This window comes from Leguminivora glycinivorella, chromosome 10, assembly GCF_023078275.1.
Source record: "Leguminivora glycinivorella isolate SPB_JAAS2020 chromosome 10, LegGlyc_1.1, whole genome shotgun sequence".
Taxonomy (NCBI): Eukaryota; Metazoa; Arthropoda; class Insecta; order Lepidoptera; family Tortricidae; genus Leguminivora; species Leguminivora glycinivorella.
Genome location: NC_062980.1, coordinates 15192036 through 15211269, shown reverse-complemented (window position 1 = coordinate 15211269; position 19234 = coordinate 15192036). Strand labels below are relative to the sequence as shown.

Genomic DNA, 19234 nt, shown 5'->3' with positions numbered 1-19234 from the left:
TTCATACAAGTTAGAGATGGGCCGAATACGGGCTTTGCCGAATACGAATATTCGACCGAACATTCGGTTCAGCTGTTACCGAACCGAACATTCGGCCGAATATTCGGTTCCGCCATGTTTTAAATCCTGGCTTAGAGCTAAAAACTTTTCAATGATTGGTAATGGGTACTAAGGTTCTTAATGTTCCTATAATTTAGTGCAAAAGAAAATTTTGGTTTTTGTTTCTTCAGCTACGTTATTTTTACTTTTTTACATAATTATTGTAGGTACTTATATTTTAATGCATGTTATCTCCCTTTGGTGGTTCCTTAGAATGCTGAAATAGGAATTAGGATGTCATTATCCGATGAAAAACAAAACAACTTACGCTACTTATTTACTTTGTTTATTCGGTAAATATTCGGCAATGTAACCGAACTATTCGGCCGAGTAACGAATATTTACCGAATATTCGGCCCATCTCTAATACAAGTGTTCTAAGTCGACGCCGCATAGAATGTACACACGCCCGCCCACCCCACTGCACGCTCCGGGCGTCCACAATTTTAAACTTTATCTACATATTTAAAAGGACCAGTATCATATCACTTGACTAACACATAGTTTAATCATAGATCATGGGAAGTTAACAGTCAGACAGCGACTTCCGGATTTCCAAGGGTTCGGGGACTTTGGACATATTAAGTTGCAAAAAAGCTGCATTTGATTGGTTGGTCAGTTTTTCGAACAAAACAAATCATATCTTTACCGCACCATATATGTCTAATAATTATGCAGACATATGTATTCTATCCCCAATGTCGTGTCGAGCTTGTTTGCATCCCCAGGGCAAAAATGAGTACTTCGTATCTGTCGTACATGTATATTTACATATTAACATGTCTCATAAAGACGCCACATGTGGCATGCATGTGCTAAGTGTTCACACCTCGCTTTATATTAGTTAATTTAATTTATTTCATCTTGTTCCATTCATTAGTGTACATGTACATAAGGGAATGAAACGTTTCAAAATAACGAACTTTATAGTACAGGTTGAGTCATGAAAGCCGGCAGATGGAATGAACGAAAATAATAGACGGGTCCTTCATGAACCGTGTTTACAACGTGATAACGTCGTTTATTTGGTATTTTTGTGGATCATGGAATACTTACGCACGCAATATGCTCATAATAATAATTAAAGTAATTTTATTAGCAAATGGTCCCTGTCTTTCTGTATACATTAGGAAATATTTATTTTCGCAACCATGAAGTTTGTTTATTCATACAGGGTGTGTTGTTGACTAAATAACATCGTGACCGGCTTCCATCTCTCTCTCTTTATAAGTTCTCTTTAATGCAAATGTTCTCTTTATTTTTTTTAAATATCTACTTCTTACTTTTTAGTTATAATAAACATAATTATGTTAATACTTTAGCTAGCTATTATTTAATAGTTACTCTCCTGAGGTTCAGGTTCCCACGATACAGGCTGTGCCTAGTGTGGGGGCCATCGAATTTTTCTTCTTGATTTTATTTCTTGAAATAAATATATTGGTATTGTTATTTTTAATAAAATACAAAATCACATACAAAATTAATATAAAATACATATAAACATAATTATCATTCCTAGACCTAAATCTAGTTTTCCAGTGGCTGAGGACAAGCTCTCCTGGTGGTCAGGACTGCAGTTATATTAATAATTAGTCTAATTATTTCAAAGTAATACTTTTCCATTTGTAGTTAGGGATCATCCACATATTACGTCACACCAAATTTCAGGTTTTTGACCCCTCCCCCCTCCTATGTCACGCTTTTTTGTATCCCTTTAACAGGGATTGTCACATTTAGTATGACCCCCCCCTCCCCCTTACACTGTGACGTAATATATGGATGACGCCTTATAGATATGAGATAAATTTGAATTGAATTTCCAAGATAGGTAAAGATTGCAATAATAGTCACTTACTATATCAAGAAAGTAGTCAACATGTGGCCGCTTGTGCACAAAGAACCTGACGGGATGCTTGTCTATGGTGACTTTCAGGACGAAGTCTGGCGGCGTCCCCGGCTTCACCGTCGGCCGCAGCATCGCGTCGTGATGCGAATGGATTAACGTCTCGTCTAGGTCTAGGACCAGCATCTTTCTCTTAACTAGACCTGAAAGTTGAAGGACTTGGTTAGCGGTTATTGCATGGTATGAATGTAGGTAATACATGAAGTTTAAGCGCAATAAAAACGCACCTTTTAGAAATTGAGGTATCTGAAGTTTTACCATTTAAATACCAAATATAAAGGTATTATTGTAATGTAGAGAAATGTAACTGGTAACTGGTTTCTGGAGAGAATAATTATGAGGGCAAAGTTGAAGGCACATCTTGTGCTCAGGCTCCCCCCCCCCCACTAGGGAGCCCCTCTATGAAGGGAGAGGGACCTAGTCTTCAACAGAATGACATGATGTCACGATCCTCAGCATTGAGGGAACAACTGAAGAAGTAGATTGTAATCTTATACTTTTAAACGAGCAATTCTTGTATATTTATTTATTTATTTATATATACCGACGATCTCGGAAACCGCTCTAACGATTTCACTGAAATTTGTTATGTGGGGGTTTTCGGGGGTGAAAAATCGATCTAACTTATCCTTAGGTCCCGGAAAACGCGAATTTTCGAGTTTTCATGCGTTTTTCTTCGCGCGCCATCTCGTGTGCAGTAGTTGTACTGTTAAGACAGAATTCTTTCGGTCGATGTAAGTACTATTTATTGCAAAGACTAGATGGCGACACAGGTCAAGGCTAACACAAATAGAAAAATACACTATTTGAGCTTTTGTGGCGAAACGCGCGCCATCTCGTGTAGAGTAGTTGTGTTGTTAAGACTGAGAATTCTTTCGCTCGATGTAGGTACTATTTATTTTTGAACTAGATGGCGACACAGGTCAAGGATACGAAACAGAACTGAGCAAAGCTCGGTCGTCCAGATATTGTAACTGTAATTTTCATAATTGCATTTGGTTGGTACAGTAGAAACAGCATACACCTTTTTTTTGTATGTCTATGCCTCAATAGCTGGGTCCGCAGAGTGAGGCACGCCACGAGGCAATGTGCTCAAGTGGCAAATATAATATAGATGTGCCTTGGTGGGGCAGGTTGCTCGGCCGAGCAAAATGTATGTGGACCCAGCTATCCAGTAATGCCTACATTAGTTGTTTCAACACTGCTTGGTATGTGTTGACCTGCCTTGACATTAAAAAGTACCAAAAAAATGCAACAATATTATGCTAAACTTGAAATCTATGTACATTTTTGGCATTTAGACAATGGATAAAATTTAATGTCAATAGCAGATGTTTTATTTCCTATAAACATGAATTGTATAATAATAAACATCTAAGTCATAATGAATATTGTTTGTTGTGTAATATAATATGTAACAATGTTTACAATAAAGTGCACTGTTGATAGTTCATATTTCATACTATTTCCTTTCATAATAAAAACATTTGATAAGAATGTTTGTCCTTATTTCATTTTATACAATTTAAACATTACATTATTCTTATTTAATGAGAATGAAAATTATATATATGAGGACCAGTAATGACTTTCTGTTACATTACCTTTATGTGCGATAAAAAACCTTTTATTCAGATTTTTTGTTGAAATCAAATCTCAGATGTAAAATATCTTATGAGTTTATGTGATGGTGCCATATCTTATTCATTTCCTATCATTTAGAACACTATGATTGGATTTCAGCACCTTATTAGTAATCGGGAACCCATGTGTTACCCAAAATATTATTACAACCCTCAGGTATTGGATGAAATTGTCATTAAGGTCCATAATAGCTATGAAATTGTGCTAAAAGTAAATGGGTAGGTAGCATCTCTGAGCAAGGAATCAGTTTAAACACTTTAAACCCTAATTTAGTTTTATAGTATGTACAGTGTTCAATCAAATTTAAGCAAGGTTGATTTTGGGCTACCACAATTAGGCTTCTAGGAACTGAGTGCTCATTGTCGACTATGGCATGGTGTAAATACTGGGAAGTCAATTGCTTATCGGACACTTTTGAGAAAAAAAAATTGTTTATGGGCATGGCCAAAATAATCAAGAGTATTGTTCCTAAGTAACATTATGTGGTGGTTATCTTATCAATGGACCTTAGAAATACTCTATATTTCAAAATTATGCAGGAAGTATGTTATCATAATGCTATCTTAGACAGTGATATCAGAAATTGTTTGTTGATACATCTATGTCAATATTGTGGTAAACATGTTTATGGTATTAAGACTACTAAGGTAGGAAATATCCTATTGATTTAATTATTAATGAGTATAAAGATCCATGTAATAAGAATTTTATGATGGCATCTAAAATGATTAGGCTTGATAGGTTTATTGACAAGACATGAAGTACGAAAGAAAGAGTCATACAAGATTCTTAGGGCATGGTTACAAAACTGTATTGACAATACAAGGCTCAAAGAAAGTCTTATAGCCTAAACAGATATTAAGGTATTTAATGCATGATAAATCATCCAGACTCTGATAAAACATGGATATGATAAGGATAAAGGGAAACGTAGTATGATTTGCATTAACACGAGAGATAAAGTATGCAAAAACAGATAATACTTACTCAGCCTATGTCTAGATACTGGGGACAGTGGGTACACCTCATACTTGACAGATTGGTATTGAGCCAACTGAAACCAAACCACGTGAACGTTCAGACGTCTGCGCAAATACAATAAAACACAACATAACAAACACTTAAACTTATAATTACCGCTCGGTATTGCTTCTTAAACATATAACAAACACAACTCCATACTTTCGAAGCAAGGAGCATAAACGCGCGAAGGCCCATTTGCAATTGTTTCAGCATTTGAATTGTTTACGAAATGATCAATACTAAATAATCAGGTGTAGTTTTAAACAATAAAGTACACGACGGGATCATTGACGGCGTAATTCAAAACAAATCTTATTGAATCAAGTGCCGAAAACATCTAACCCGCCATGACATAATCGACCCAATTCCCGCACCACAAGCAACATAGAACGTTTTTCGTCCTTTCAAATTTTGTCTGTGACTTATTGATGCGTTCAAGTTAATAATCGTATTCAATTTAATAATCAACTGAAACCAATTGATTTAATTGTAAATTATTCCTCATATTCAGTTTTCTCATGAATTATTTTAATTGTGAATTTGTGCATCCAGAATATTTTCATTTTCATTTTCTCTTCCTTTTCGGCCCCCACGAAACGGACGATATTATATTATCTGTTGACAGTATTGACGTTTCATTTTTGGGGGCGGGCATCATCTTCTTCGATTGACCGAAATACAATTAAAAATGCTGTAACTCGTCAATCCTCATTAGTATTTAGTCAGATATTTAAATACTAACACCTAATGTTTGTATCCAAAGGATAGCAGGTACGTGACTGCAGGCGAAATATCTAGTAAGTTCGTTAATGGTGTCCTATCGGATCTATTGGTCATATCCTGTCTTTTACATTTTTTATCGGTCTTATTGTACTCTTATAGCTATTGTTCTATTGGTAATAATGTTCTCGTATGTATTTGAATTGAAAAAGTCTGAAAAAAGTAGTAAGTGAGGGTATCCGCCCATCAAAACTGACATTTGGCAACTTGTAGGGTACAGTCAAGATGATCGGGGGGTTGTTCGTGTACAACCACAAGGGGGAGGTGCTGATCTCGCGGGTGTACCGCGATGACATCGGGCGGAACGCCGTGGACGCGTTCCGGGTGAACGTGATACACGCGCGGCAGCAGGTCCGCTCGCCCGTCACCAACATTGCTAGGACCTCGTTCTTTCATATCAAGGTAAGTTGTTTCCCTTTATGAAGTGCACAGCATCTTGTTAACTAGCAGTTGGATATCCAGATATTCCAGAGGTCATGGTAAGTTGGCTTGAAGAACCTTGTACACTGCCCCTAGGGCCGAAAATCCACTGTCATAGAAATATGATCATATCTATGAATCTATGATCATAATATATATGATAGTGTAAGTTCGGCCTAAGAAGTCAGAGATGAGATGTCATAAAGCTTTCTAAAGCTGAAAATGATGCCTTTGAATTCTAATCCATTTTAAATCTTACTGCAGGTGAATTCACAAGAGATGGCACAAATATAATGAATGAATGAAGTAAAATATACCTGTGTGTGACAGATTAACCAATAAAATGGTAGCGCTTCATAGTTACAACTGTATATTGTTGCTTCCATTATTAGGATGGTATGTGCCCCTAACCCTTAACCACTGACATATAAATGTTGTGTAATCTCAAAGTTGTTCTGATGCTTTGCTAAAGATCATAACTGGTTATCATATAATAACACTTCAGTCTTAAGTGGTTAATTCAATTCAATTCAATTGAATATAATAACACTTCAGTCTTAAGTGGTTAAGAGATGCCATTGATGGGCATTTTCGCGAGAAGAATCTCAAAAAAATTTTTTTCTAAGGTATGTAAATTTTATGTTTTTCCTACTCAGAATCACAAGCCCTTGCGATCTAGAACAAAAAACAAGAGACAAAAAAATGGTTCCAAAATTTTGTATTATTTTGCTTACTTTCCACTTTGTAACCGCTGTATAAAGTCTTTAAATTTGGTGTCAAAGTGGAAAAATGAAATTCGGGATGCTTCTTTTCAGCTAGTAGGATCGAAAGGGCTCGTGATTCTTTGTAGGGAAAACATTAAATTTACCTATATTAGAAAAAAAAGTTTTTGAATCTTTTTTCGCGAAAATGCCCTGATGTTAGCACAACAACTGTACATTGGAAGTATTTTAAAAACAACTTATTTTTTTTACCAGCGAGCCAACATATGGCTGGCAGCAGTGACAAAGCAGAATGTGAACGCCGCCATGGTGTTTGAGTTCCTCCTGAAGATCATTGATGTGATGCAGTCCTACTTCGGCAAGATCTCCGAAGAGAACATCAAGAACAACTTTGTTCTTATCTATGAACTGCTTGATGGTATGAACAAGTTTTATGCCTTAGTTGCTAAATTAAATCTTAATTTGTTGGACACATATTATCATGGACATAACCTTAAAGGGTTTTTATTCTAAAAATGTAATTAATACTTACTATTTGAACATGATTATGATGATGATTATATACTATTGTCCTCATCAGGAGCATAGGGCTCTTAGGAAGGATTTCCACTGTTCCCGGTCCAATGCGGCCTCCTCCATTTTAACATATGCAAAAAAAATGTTACTAAAGCTAAACCATCCCTGCTATTTTATAAAATTTATACTTATCTGATTAGTAATATAGAAGTAAGTCACATGACCAGTAACCCAGTCCTAGTTTCAAGTTATAAAAATTATAAAATTACATGTCACTTCACTACCTACCAAATATGGCCACTTAAAAAATGAAAGAGATTTTGAGAAATAGTATTGTTCTTATACCTTGGACAACTTTAAAAGAATACTACTGCCTTATTATTATCCATACGGTCGATACTGATCGGGCACGGCGAGCGCCCGCGCTTATATCAGTGCAAATACTAGGAAGGCTGGCCACCGCGAGTCGTCTTGTAATAGATGTCTATAGGGGTTGGTCTGTGTATCCATACTAATATTAACCCATTCATGGCCAAGGACTGTCGAGCGTACACATCACGCCGGGCCACCATACAAACCGTTTTTAGCTAAAACGCGTGACTCAGCTCATGGGTCTCTGGCCTGGCGCGAACGCAAAATAAATTGCCGCTTATGAATCCGGCCAGTTGAACAATCTTATGCAACATTTTTACGAACCAACTGTTATCTGTTCATATTCAAAATAAATGTATTTACTAATTTGTTGCTATTTGTAAGAATTAACATTTTATAGTCTGACCAGAAATATATGATTGTCAAGAGGATGCTGTTATTCTCATATAATTAATTAATAATACGGTTCAGAAAAGTATTTAAAAAATATTTATAATGAAATTCCGCAACTTAGCGCGTGATTATGTATATTTCTAGTCATCCATAGCCAAGGTCACAAAAATCACAAAATACGAAATCACTGAAGAGCACTGCGACGAGTATAAAGTCGCCAACGAATAAATCATGACTAAATAGAATTTCCCATATTACTCTAAAATACATCCTAATATTTAATTTCTTGAGTTTTTGTCAAAAATACCACGTGAAAGATGAGACGACCGCTTAATCCGCCGCCGCTCAGGTGCATTCTTTGTTTATTGGCCAAGTGTCACCGATAATCTTACATGTGGCCTGTCATGATCTTTGTTTTGGTAAACGTCATTATAATAGAAACAATAGAGCACTTAAAAACTGTTATAAACACCACGCAAATGTTTAGAAAAAAACTTGTCTTGTAAATATTTGTCACACACTTTTATGATAATACAATAATTACTATTTAGTTTGTGACTGTTTAAGCCGCCCTGTTTTTGTAATGAAACAAAAAATATAGCATGGTAATAAGTTTGGTTCTTAGAAATGTTGCTTGCTGCCATCCAAACAGTTATCCGTTGTAAAATGGTACAATTTGCAACGAATTTCGTCATGAAATAAGCTTTAAAACAATGCAATAAAGTTTATTTTTGCGTGCTATGAAAATATGTGTAGATTTTACAAGTAGCGCCAGGCCACGGTGACCCATACCTTGAGTCGGGTCTATAACTTCAGGCATATATATATTATTAATATTTTTGAAATGTGGATTCATCCATTTGCTTGCAACACGTATGTATCTCGAATTTCAGAATATTGACTATATTACACTTATAGTAAACCAAACTTGAATATTCTCGACCCCATTTCACTAAAAAAAAACATGTTTAGAATGTTTTTTTCATTATTACCTTATGAAAATGGTTGTTAGCTCAAACTATACTTACATTATTACGTTATATTACGTTTTGTTTATGTTTAAATCAGAATTTATTCAGGACTCACATGCGAGTCATCGGCCCTGCGGAACTGTTCCACCATGACTCATAGGCTGAGTTGCTGGCCCTGAATGGGTTAAAAACTGGCCAAGAGCGTGTCGGGTCACGCTCAGTGTAGGGTTCCGTAGTTTTCCGAATTTTTCTCAAAAACTACTGAACCTATCAAGTTCAAAACAATTTTCCTAGAAAGTCTTTATAAAGTTCTACTTTTGTGATTCTTTTCATATTTTTTAAACTTATGGTTCAAAAATTAGAGGGGGGGGACGCACTTTTTTTTCCTTTAGGAGCGATTATTTCCGGAAATATTAATATTATCAAAAAACGATCTTAGTAAACCCTTATTCATTTTTAAATACCTATCCAACAATATATCACACGTTGGGGTTGGAATGAAAAAAAATATCAGCTCCCACTTTACATGTAGGGGGAGTACCCTAATAAAACATTTTTTTCAATTTTTTATTTTTGCACTTTGTTGGCGTGGTTGATACCAAATTTTAGCTTACCAAATTGCTTGGCTTATTGGTACCAAATTTTAGCTTTCTAGTGCTTACGGTTACTGAGATTATCCGCGGACGGACGGACGGACAGACAGACATGGCGAAACTATAAGGGTTCCTAGTTGACTACGGAACCCTAAAAATGGGACAGTGTTTGTACTGTTTGTGTCTGTTTGTTTGTCGTCTTTCACGGCAAAACGGAGCGACGATTTGTCGTGATTTTTTAAGTGGAGATAGTTGACGGGATGGAGAGTGACATAGGATACTTTTTGTCTCTTTCAAACGCGAGCGAAGTCGCGGGCAAAAACTAGTTTTTTGGAAAAAGAATGATGAACGAAGGCTGGTGTATCTTGCAGAGATCCTGGACTTCGGGTATCCTCAGAACTCGGACACAGGAGTGCTGAAGACATTCATCACTCAGCAGGGCATCAAATCCGCCTCCAAGGAGGAACAAGCTCAAATCACCTCCCAGGTACGCTCATATTGTCTACTCTCTGATGGGAAAGAATATCCATCAAGTCCACACAATAGTAGATAATAGAACATCACGATACTAGTGTGAAAAAAAGGAAGTTCGAAACGAGTGGCGATAAATTAAAACTACTACTACTACTGAAGGGAGTGTTTTAAATCGACACGAGTTACGAATTTCCTTTTCGCACGTGTATCGTACGACGTTTTTCAGAACAGATGGCCCTCCGAAGTTTCGACCTGATATATAATGAACCACTTCTCGCACTAGTGCGTAAAAAAAGCACCATCATGTACTGTCCTGTACATCCCGGTCGTCATTTTTAACTGAATATTTTTTAACCCCCGAGTCCCCCGACGCAAAAACGACGGGTCTGTCTGTCTGTTTGTCTGTCAGTCTCCTATAATGTCCTGTACATCCCGGTCGTCATTTTTAACTGAATGTTTTTTAACCCCCGACGCAAAAACGACGGGTCTGTCTGTCTGTCTGTCTGTCTGTCTGTGTGTGTGTCTGTGGCATCGTAGCTCCCGAACGGATGAACCGATTTGAATTTTTTTTGTCTGAAAGCTGAGTAAGTTGGGAGTGTTCTTAGCCATGTTTCATGAAAATCGGTCCACTATTTGCGGTTGGGGCCGTTGGGGGTTATTTCAAAATTTTTATTTTGTGGTTTTCCTACTCCCGCATTTACTCTGCCAATTTGCATATCTGAATCTTCAATTATCATCATCAATTAATATCTAAATCTTCTGTCAACAGGTGACAGGGCAAATCGGATGGAGGCGCGAGGGCATCAAATACCGACGCAATGAGCTGTTCCTTGATGTGCTGGAATACGTTAACCTTCTCATGTCGCCCCAAGGTACGGTATTTCCATTTGTCAGATACACAATCAGATTTTTGACTCGAGTTCGATGACGTCACTACATCGCTGACAGCGTTTTCGGTGGCCAAAATAAATAAAAAAATTACACACATTATTCATCGAAAATACGTAGTCATCATACACTTTTAATACCCAAAATTTATAAATATTGGTTTTTTATGTCAAATACTACAGAAGACAATTATTTATTGTGCCAAATTCGCTATGAGTCTGGTAGCCTATTTATCGCGCGACCATGCTTGCCTGCCAGGAGTGCCAGGACACTTCGTGAACGTGTGGAACGTCATAATAATTCTGCAACAAAACTCCTAAAGTTGTGAATTTGAAAAAAGTTTCTACATAACATCCACGTCTCTGTGCAAAATTTAGTGCCATTATTATTTCCAAAACCATTGCCAAGATAAAATAAAACTGTATCTGGAAACATTTCCGTCTGAAATGTGCAATTTTTCAAATATCGATTATTCGCAAAAACGACTTAAGTTCCTACTAAAAAGGAGGCGCTTAAGCCCTTCTTGTAGTGTACGGAACCCTTACAACGCGAGTACAACTCGCACTTGGCCTATTTTACAGGGTAACATTGAATTCGGTGTATTGAGGCTATTTTGGTTGAGTGTTTGTGTGATATTGTTACAGGGCAAGTGCTATCAGCCCACGTTGCTGGCAAGGTGGTGATGAAGTCTTACCTATCGGGCATGCCAGAGTGCAAGTTCGGCATTAACGACAAGATCGTCATGGAGGCCAAGGGCAAGGGGAATGGTGAGTTGCTTTATAGATATATCAAGTTTAAGATTATAACGAACTTAATTGAATTACGACGTATAAGGTTATTAATATGATGAATTTGGACTCAATAAAGTAGGTCTCAACTAACCTAACCACGAAATTAAAAATTTGAAAAACCGCGACCGCGATTTAGTAGACCGATTTTCATGAAACATGGCTAAGAATTCTAATGGGGTGGCAACGCGCATGTGACACTCTTTGAGTTGCAGGCGTCCATAGGTTACGGTGACCACTTTCCATCAGGCGGACCGTATGCTTGTTTGCCACCGACGTAGTATTAAAAAAGAAACCTGTGACAAAACCTGTGACAAACCTGTGAAACCTGTAACTATATTGAATGTTGTGTTAACATTTTATTGCCATATCGAAGACGCCATTGAACCCGCTCAAACGGTATCACCGTGGCTAGGGGTCGCGGGGTTGGATAACGGCCGGTAGCAGTAGGGCTAGCAATCACCGGATCGCCAAGCCGTCCACAAAAAGACGGCGTCAGACCGCCCCACATGTATGGGGCGCGCCCCGACACAGCCCCCACAGCGCCCAGCGCGGAAGGGGCCACTCACACCCCAGCAGGGGTGTCGAATGACAACTCACACACAGACGCCATTGAACATAGAACGTATGTAAGTCAAAACCTGTGACATTTTACATTTAACATTCATTGACAAGGAATTAAAAGACAAAAAATAAATCATTTCCGCCTGCTACGTCCACAAAGACACACACACAGAGGCAAGACAGACAGACAGACAGACCGTTTGCAGACGCGACGACGGACAGACAGACAGACAGACAAGACGCAAACTGTTCGTTCTGTCGGGGATCCGGTTAGCAAAGAAAAGTCTACATTGGCCGTTTGCCGCGCGAGGTAGTCGCTGCGTTCTGTCGCGCCAATACGCTCTGTCGCGCCAATACGCAAGAGCGATGAGCGTTTGTGCCATTCGGCTACGTACGCTGATCTGTCTGCTATTATATTTTTTGCTGTGTACTTAACACAGCAAAAAGGAGTGTACAATTTTCTAATTGTTTTTTTTTTTTTTTAAATACTACGTCGGTGGCAAACAAGCACACGGCCCGCCTGATGTAAAGCGGTCACCGTAACCTATGGACGCCTGCAACTCAAACAGTGTCACATGCGCGTTGCCACCCCATTAGAAACTTGTACATTCCCTTTTGCTGTGTTATATAAGTACACAGCAAAAAGGAGTGTACAATTTCTAAGGAGGGTTCGGGTTGCCGACGACTCAAAGGACAAATAGACGGAACAAGTTAGTTCCGTAAGTCCTCCCGTCATCAGCACACCGCACCCTCGTTGAGCTCTGGCAGCCTTACTCACCGGCAGGAACACAACACTATGAGTAGGGTCTAGTGCTATTTGGCTGCGGTCTTCTGTAAGGCGGAGGTTCTACCCCAGTTGGGCTCTGCTCTAGATTCGAGTGAGACGATATCCGCTGTGCTGTGCCCTACCACACAAAGCGGAATATCATTCGCTATGCCCTACCTCCTACCGGTTCCTTGAGTTGCAGGCATCCATAGGTTATGGTGACTGCTTGCCATCAAGCGACCTGTGTGATTCTTTGCTACCGACGACGTAGTATAAAAAAAAATTGTTTCTGTCGAATAAGTCATATTCTAAATGCCTACACCATTAATATTATCCGATTCCCCCCACTGAATTCTCAGGTGGCATCTCCGGCAACACGGACAGCGACCCGGCGCGCTCCGGCAAACCGGTGGTCGTCATCGACGACTGCCAGTTCCATCAGTGCGTCAAGCTTAGCAAGTTCGAGACGGAGCATAGCATCTCTTTCATACCGCCTGACGGGGAGTTTGAACTCATGAGGTGAGTTTATCCAACTATTGCATCTCTTAACTAACAGTAATATTTGTTGATGATTGCCTTCCATCATACAGATTGTAGCATCTCTTTCATACTGCTCGAATTTTGAACTCGTGAGGTCATTGATGATTGCCAGTTCCATCATGATTGCGTCCTTCCCATCAGTGCGTCAAGCTTAACAAGTTCGAGACAGAGCATAGCATCTCTTTCATTCTTAGCATGATGGGTATATTACGAGTTTGAAAAAAAAAAAGTATGCGTGATGAGTTTGAACTCATGAGGTGAGTTTATCCAACTATTAAACCCCCCTTTTGCATCTCTTAAGTAACATGTATCGCTCCGGTAAGCCAATGTTTGTTGATGATTGCCAGTTCCATTTCGAGACCGAACACAGCATCTCTTTCATACATCCTGATGATCCTGATGGGGAGTTTGAACTCATGAGATGAGTTTATCCTACTACCCCCTTATAGTTCTCAGTGCCACTTTTAGCAAGGAAGGGGAAAAGAAAAAGAAATTGTGATATTGTAGTGACAGTTGCTAGCCCATCGTGCATCGCCCAGCCGATGCCCACGGGACGAAAGAGGGCGGTGAAATTTACAACCCGTTATCACACGGGTATCAGTACAGTATTGACAAAATGGGGTAATTAAAACAGTCATTCTACTATCTGTGTTATAAACTTTGGTTACCTTAGTTGGAAATTCCACTAGTACTCGTCTTTATTAATCTTATACATTTTGTTTCAGATACCGCACAACAAAAGACATCTCGTTGCCGTTCCGCGTGATCCCACTCGTGCGTGAAGTGGGCCGCACTAAGATGGAAGTCAAAGTGGTCCTTAAGAGCAACTTCAAACCTTCGCTGCTCGGACAGAAGATCGAAGTTAAGATACCCACTCCGCTCAATACTAGCGGAGTTCAGCTCATTTGCCTGAAGGGAAAGGCTAAGTATAAGGTACTGCTATTTTTATAAAGTGATTTATGCTTAATTTTACTCTCGAAATAAGATGCAGAAAGTGGTTCTTAAGAGCAACTTTTAGCCTTCGGTGCTCGGACAGAAGATCGAAGTTAAGATACCCACCCCACCAGTGGAGTGCAACTCATCTCTCTCAAGGAAAAGGCTAAATATAAGGTATTGTTACTTTTAAATAGTCATAAGTTTGGTTTGACATTTTGTCACAATTTAACTCTATTCCAATAAGTTACATCAAGAGCAAGAGTTGGCCTGACCTGACTAATGTTTGTTCTCATTTAGTGGATTTTTCCTTGTTTAAATTTTATGGTGTCAAATTAGTTCCAGCAGCAGCTGGTAGCATTAATGTCACACATATCTATAAGATGACCTGTATTTGTGACAATCAGCGCCACTCAGTCACTCAAGTTACCAATAGCACCTCTGGTTATTGTCAAGTGATAAAGATAACTTTATCTCATCCTTCTGACCTCAGCCACTTCCATATTTCCGCACCAAATATTATTATTATTTGTTAATGCATAGGCTTAAAGCTGATGATACGTGCACGTCAATGTCCTGATGCATTTGTGTTTTGTCCATTCAATAAATATTTATCGAGGTTTATAAAAGAGTTCACTGCAGGTGCACTGATTACGGTTTCTTGTGATCATTAGTGATGTGATCATATTCTTCACCAATAGCCGGATCCACACAGAACGAGGCAATGTGCGCACGTGGCAAACGTCCAATGTTGAGGCAGGTTGCTCGGCCGAGCAAAACGCGTACACTGCCTCGGCCTAGGCACATCTACATAGCACGCTTACCTCGCGACATGCCTCGCTTTGTGTGGACCGGGCTATTCAGTAAACAAAATAGTAAAGTTGTACATTTTTCAGGCATCAGAGAACGCGATAGTATGGAAGATCAAGCGCATGGCGGGCATGAAAGAGACGCAGCTATCGGCCGAGATCGAGCTGTTGGAGACGGATACTAAGAAGAAGTGGACGCGCCCGCCCATCTCCATGGGCTTTGAGGTGCCTTTCGCGCCCTCTGGCTTCAAGGTAAAAATATATACCACCATAGATGAATAAGTAAGGGAAGAGTGGTAACTCCATACATCAGTAAATGCGGGTTATTTGTATAGGCATAGTTAAGTGACATCTAGCGACAATCACGCGTCAAGTAGCGTGAATTATCGTAAGTACTACTACTCGATACTAAAGGGCAGCAGTGTCTCGTCTGCCAAAAAAATAATATTAGAACAGTTTACAACTTATATTACAAGCAGAAGGAATTGAAAACAGAATACTGATTGATACTATTGTAATATTAGCTAAAAAGTCGTACAAGTACTGATAATTTATGCTAGTTGACGCGTGATTGTCGCTAGATGTCACTTAACTATGCCTATACAAATAACTCGCATTTACTGATGTATGGAATTACAAATTTTCCCTTACTTCGTCATAAATCTAAACCCAACGTGGAATATACACTTGTTATTTTGTCTAGTGATGTTTTCCTACAACGAAGAGCCACTATTAGAAAAGCAAGTGATATTTCTGAAATTTTTAATAGTAGGGTTATTCCCGCTCCAACGGAACCTTTAGGCACTGGTCCCACTGCGAGCTAGTATGAGCTATCGGCTATAAAAACGAACAAAAGATAATCACTCCCGTGTAAATAAAAGAGACACGGCGATGTTTATAATTAGTCGACCAGCGGTGAGCTATCAAACTCGCCGTGTCTCTTTTATTTTCACGGGGGTACTTATCTTTTGTTCGTTTTTATAGCCGATAGCGCGTAGCTTACTAGCTCGCGATGGGACCAGTGCCTTACGCCCTCTTGTCTCGACTATGAAATAACATTTTTGAATCCTCTTCGTCTTTTTGAATTTCATTCAAACCTTTAACTATGATATATACTTAGATTTGGTATTCTTGTATTGCACCAGAATCTATAATACTTATTTAGAATTTTTACTTTTAGGTTCGCTACTTGAAGGTGTTCGAGCCCAAACTGAACTATTCCGACCACGATGTGATCAAATGGGTGCGATACATTGGTCGCTCCGGACTCTACGAGACCAGATGCTAGACTACTGATTGTGAGTATACCTACACTTAACTCTTAAGTTTCGGCCACACTAGGGCGTTTTAATAGCGTAGCAGAATGCGAGCGCATTCAGAGCCCGCTCTGAATACGCTCGCGCGGTCACACATAACACAGTGCGCATTGTGAGCGGACTTGTCTGCATATGGATTAAATGTTAACCATTCAGCTAATAGTTTTATTCCAAAATGTTATTGTGATTTCTTATGTGTCAATCAATACTTATCAGAAGTTTACAGTTGCAAAATATAGGCTTACAAGTTACCATGTGCAGAACGCAGAAAACGCTCGCGATCTGCTCCGTCCGGCGCACCGCCATCATTGCGCTCCGCTAACGCTGCGCTCTCAAAACGCGCTAGTGTGGCCGACCTTTTAGTACAGTCAAGTGCAAAAATATGTATCGAAATAATCGTCTCATAAATATGGTTCTACGCTCTTATTACACCGGACTAAGATGGGACAATTTTTGACTGTACATACCTAAGTTAAAAGTACTACTGCTCGAGAGTACTCTAATAGATGCCACTTTCAATCTTAAGGAACTGATGCCATTAAAAGCGAGTAAGCCATGAGCTATCGGCTATAAAAAGGAACAAAAGATAGTCGCTCCCGTGTAAATAAAAGAGACGCGATGATAGCGCAATAAATGTAACAGAAAGGGTCTCCTTCTAATAAATGTCTATCTATTGGATTATAAGGGTGTGAGCAAAGATAATTTTACCTATAACAATATTTATGGGTGTACTTATTCGACATGTGATACAAAGTTTAATGAACAAAGAGACTTTGCATGTTTTGTTTTCTATTTTTTTTATTATGAATAATACATGTAATTGATTTGGATTTCCTAATATTTTAAGATTCATCATAAATACGTTTTTATAATTCAAGATCTCAATTTCTTTCCAGAATTTCTTGAATCGGGACTCGAGGCGCGTTACATACTGTTTGTTTTTAATAGTAACCCGGCCAAATAACATCAACTATTTGTCCATCTAGTTAAACTTGAAGTCTCTTAAAGATTGTAATCTGTTCAGGGCACTGACTCATGCAACGTTGTAAAATAAGAATTAAGTATCTGAAAAAGCTAACCAGTCTTATTTTATAATTAATCTGACCATGAAATAATGCCCTTATCAGAACATACAATTTGTAACTATCGTACTCATTATGAGTGAAAAAGACAGCTAAAATGTTTGCTCGACTCTTAAACACTGACTTCAGATAATTCATCTATGTAAAGAATGTTTCCTAACATCAAAGTTATGAGATTCTTATTTTATTTTTTTATTTCAATATTTTTAAGTAGATCATTATTATTTTTTATGCCTATGTGCGATACTGGGTAAATATAATTATACGTATAATAATGATATGTTTTGTATATGATTTTTAGAGGACTGCGGATGAAATTTTAATATTTTTAATACATTTGTTTGTCAATGTGCTTCTTATGTAAATGGCTCAAGATCTTATTTTTGTCTTTAGGTAGCGCTGGGTCGCTTATGTACTACCAAAGTATACATACATATATATATACGGTGTATGCAGTTTGAGTCAGTCCTCTAATGATTATATATTATGTTTATTGTACACTAACATGTATTTGTAAGCCACATCGAATCTCAAAATGAAATGTTTTTATAAAATCTTATATTTATTATGATTTTGATTGTGGTGACACTAGTAGGAATTAAAATAATACAAACATCTGTATATTTATGCGATTTAGGATTTTATTGCATCGTGAGGTGCTTATTTGTATTCGACCAAAAAATATAAGTATTATTGCAGTGATTTGTCCATGGTATGTAATTAATTTATATGTAGTATATCGTTATTGAATACTTAATTATGTACTCATTACAATATTGTAGCATATTCATATAAACAAAAGCTACCCCATACATTATAAAGGTTCCGATAGATATGAGCATTCACATCATAAATGTTCTGTACATGTTCCGTTCGAGTGAATGTTTAAATCTGTCAGCACCTTTATGCAATACCAATACCTACCTTAATTTTTTATATAATTTTTAATTGAATTTCTTTAATCGCTTGTTAAAAACGAACAAGTGAAATATTCAAATGAATAATGCATCTAACCATATATATTTTTAGATTATTACAGCCCTATTAGCTCAATACGTATCTGTATATTTGTTTATGCTTTTGTTTTTCTGCTCTAGATATAGATATAATGGCGTCGGTGTCGAATTGGCCTTTTTTTTATGTTCCGACGGGTTTTATATGACTATGACACCGCTATTTAAACAATCATATTGAAATGGGCAATGTAAGATTGGTAACTTTTGTAAGTAAAATATTTTTTACAAATCTGGAGCTCTTTATCTGGTTCGCTTTGCACGCTAAGCGACGCCAACAGAGTTCAGCCAATCTGATCCCGACTACATTTTATAGTTCTAACAATATAGTTTTGTAGACTACCAACGTTAACATACCATTCCTATGAAAGTTCATAACAAGTTTATTGAATTATATAAATTATTGTATACTTTTAAAAAGTATCACTAAATATAATTAGTGTTAATTAGATTTATCGTAGGGTATTTGCTTGGTTATCGTCTTGAAACACGCATTTAAACAACCAGTGATATACAGTAAAAAACGAACTATAATGAGCCTATTGCTCGGGAATAAATCTACCGCAATGTATTTTACCGCAACTGATGAAATCTTATTACGGCATTATTGATAGGTTTTTTTTTA

At 37.9% G+C, this 19234-nt stretch overlaps 2 protein-coding genes across 5 annotated transcripts in view; one reads left to right on the top strand and one right to left on the bottom strand.

The window, feature by feature from the left end:
* LOC125230074 (CTD nuclear envelope phosphatase 1 homolog) overlaps positions 1-5035 on the bottom strand; it is a 12247-nt gene extending 7212 nt beyond the window's left edge. For both annotated transcript variants that reach the window (XM_048135077.1, XM_048135078.1), the window contains exons 1-3: positions 4784-5035; positions 4634-4700; positions 1955-2145 (exon numbers count right to left, since the gene is read on the bottom strand). In XM_048135077.1, coding sequence (XP_047991034.1) covers positions 1955-2145; positions 4634-4700; positions 4784-4882 — 357 coding nt within the window. In that variant the 5' untranslated portion in view covers positions 4883-5035. The remainder of the gene's footprint in view (positions 1-1954; positions 2146-4633; positions 4701-4783) is intronic.
* A 266-nt stretch (positions 5036-5301) lies between these two features.
* On the top strand, positions 5302-19229 carry LOC125230073 (AP-2 complex subunit mu). Of its 3 annotated transcripts, none has more exons than XM_048135075.1 (11): positions 5302-5440; positions 5663-5851; positions 6847-7009; positions 9808-9923; positions 10680-10782; positions 11443-11565; positions 13267-13435; positions 14182-14389; positions 15286-15450; positions 16379-16496; positions 17411-19229. In XM_048135075.1, exons 2-10 carry the CDS (start codon positions 5675-5677, stop codon positions 16484-16486), a joined length of 1332 nt encoding a protein of 443 aa, XP_047991032.1. In that variant the 5' UTR covers positions 5302-5440; positions 5663-5674; the 3' UTR covers positions 16487-16496; positions 17411-19229. The 3 variants fall into 3 exon arrangements, with proteins under 3 accessions (XP_047991032.1, XP_047991033.1, XP_047991031.1); XM_048135076.1 differs by having other exon boundaries at positions 5304-5466; positions 13276-13435; XM_048135074.1 differs by having other exon boundaries at positions 5304-5466.
* Positions 19230-19234: the final 5 nt, after the last annotated feature.

Bases quoted from the DNA above. Each gene is read 5' to 3' on its own strand.
- LOC125230073 (XM_048135075.1), top strand. From the start codon at position 5,675: ATGATCGGGGGGTTGTTCGTGTACAACCACAAGGGGGAGGTGCTGATC. The intron at 14,390-15,285 runs GTACTGCTATTT...TACATTTTTCAG, and splicing joins AGGGAAAGGCTAAGTATAAG to GCATCAGAGAACGCGATAGT. The intron at 15,451-16,378 runs GTAAAAATATAT...TTTTACTTTTAG, and splicing joins TCGCGCCCTCTGGCTTCAAG to GTTCGCTACTTGAAGGTGTT.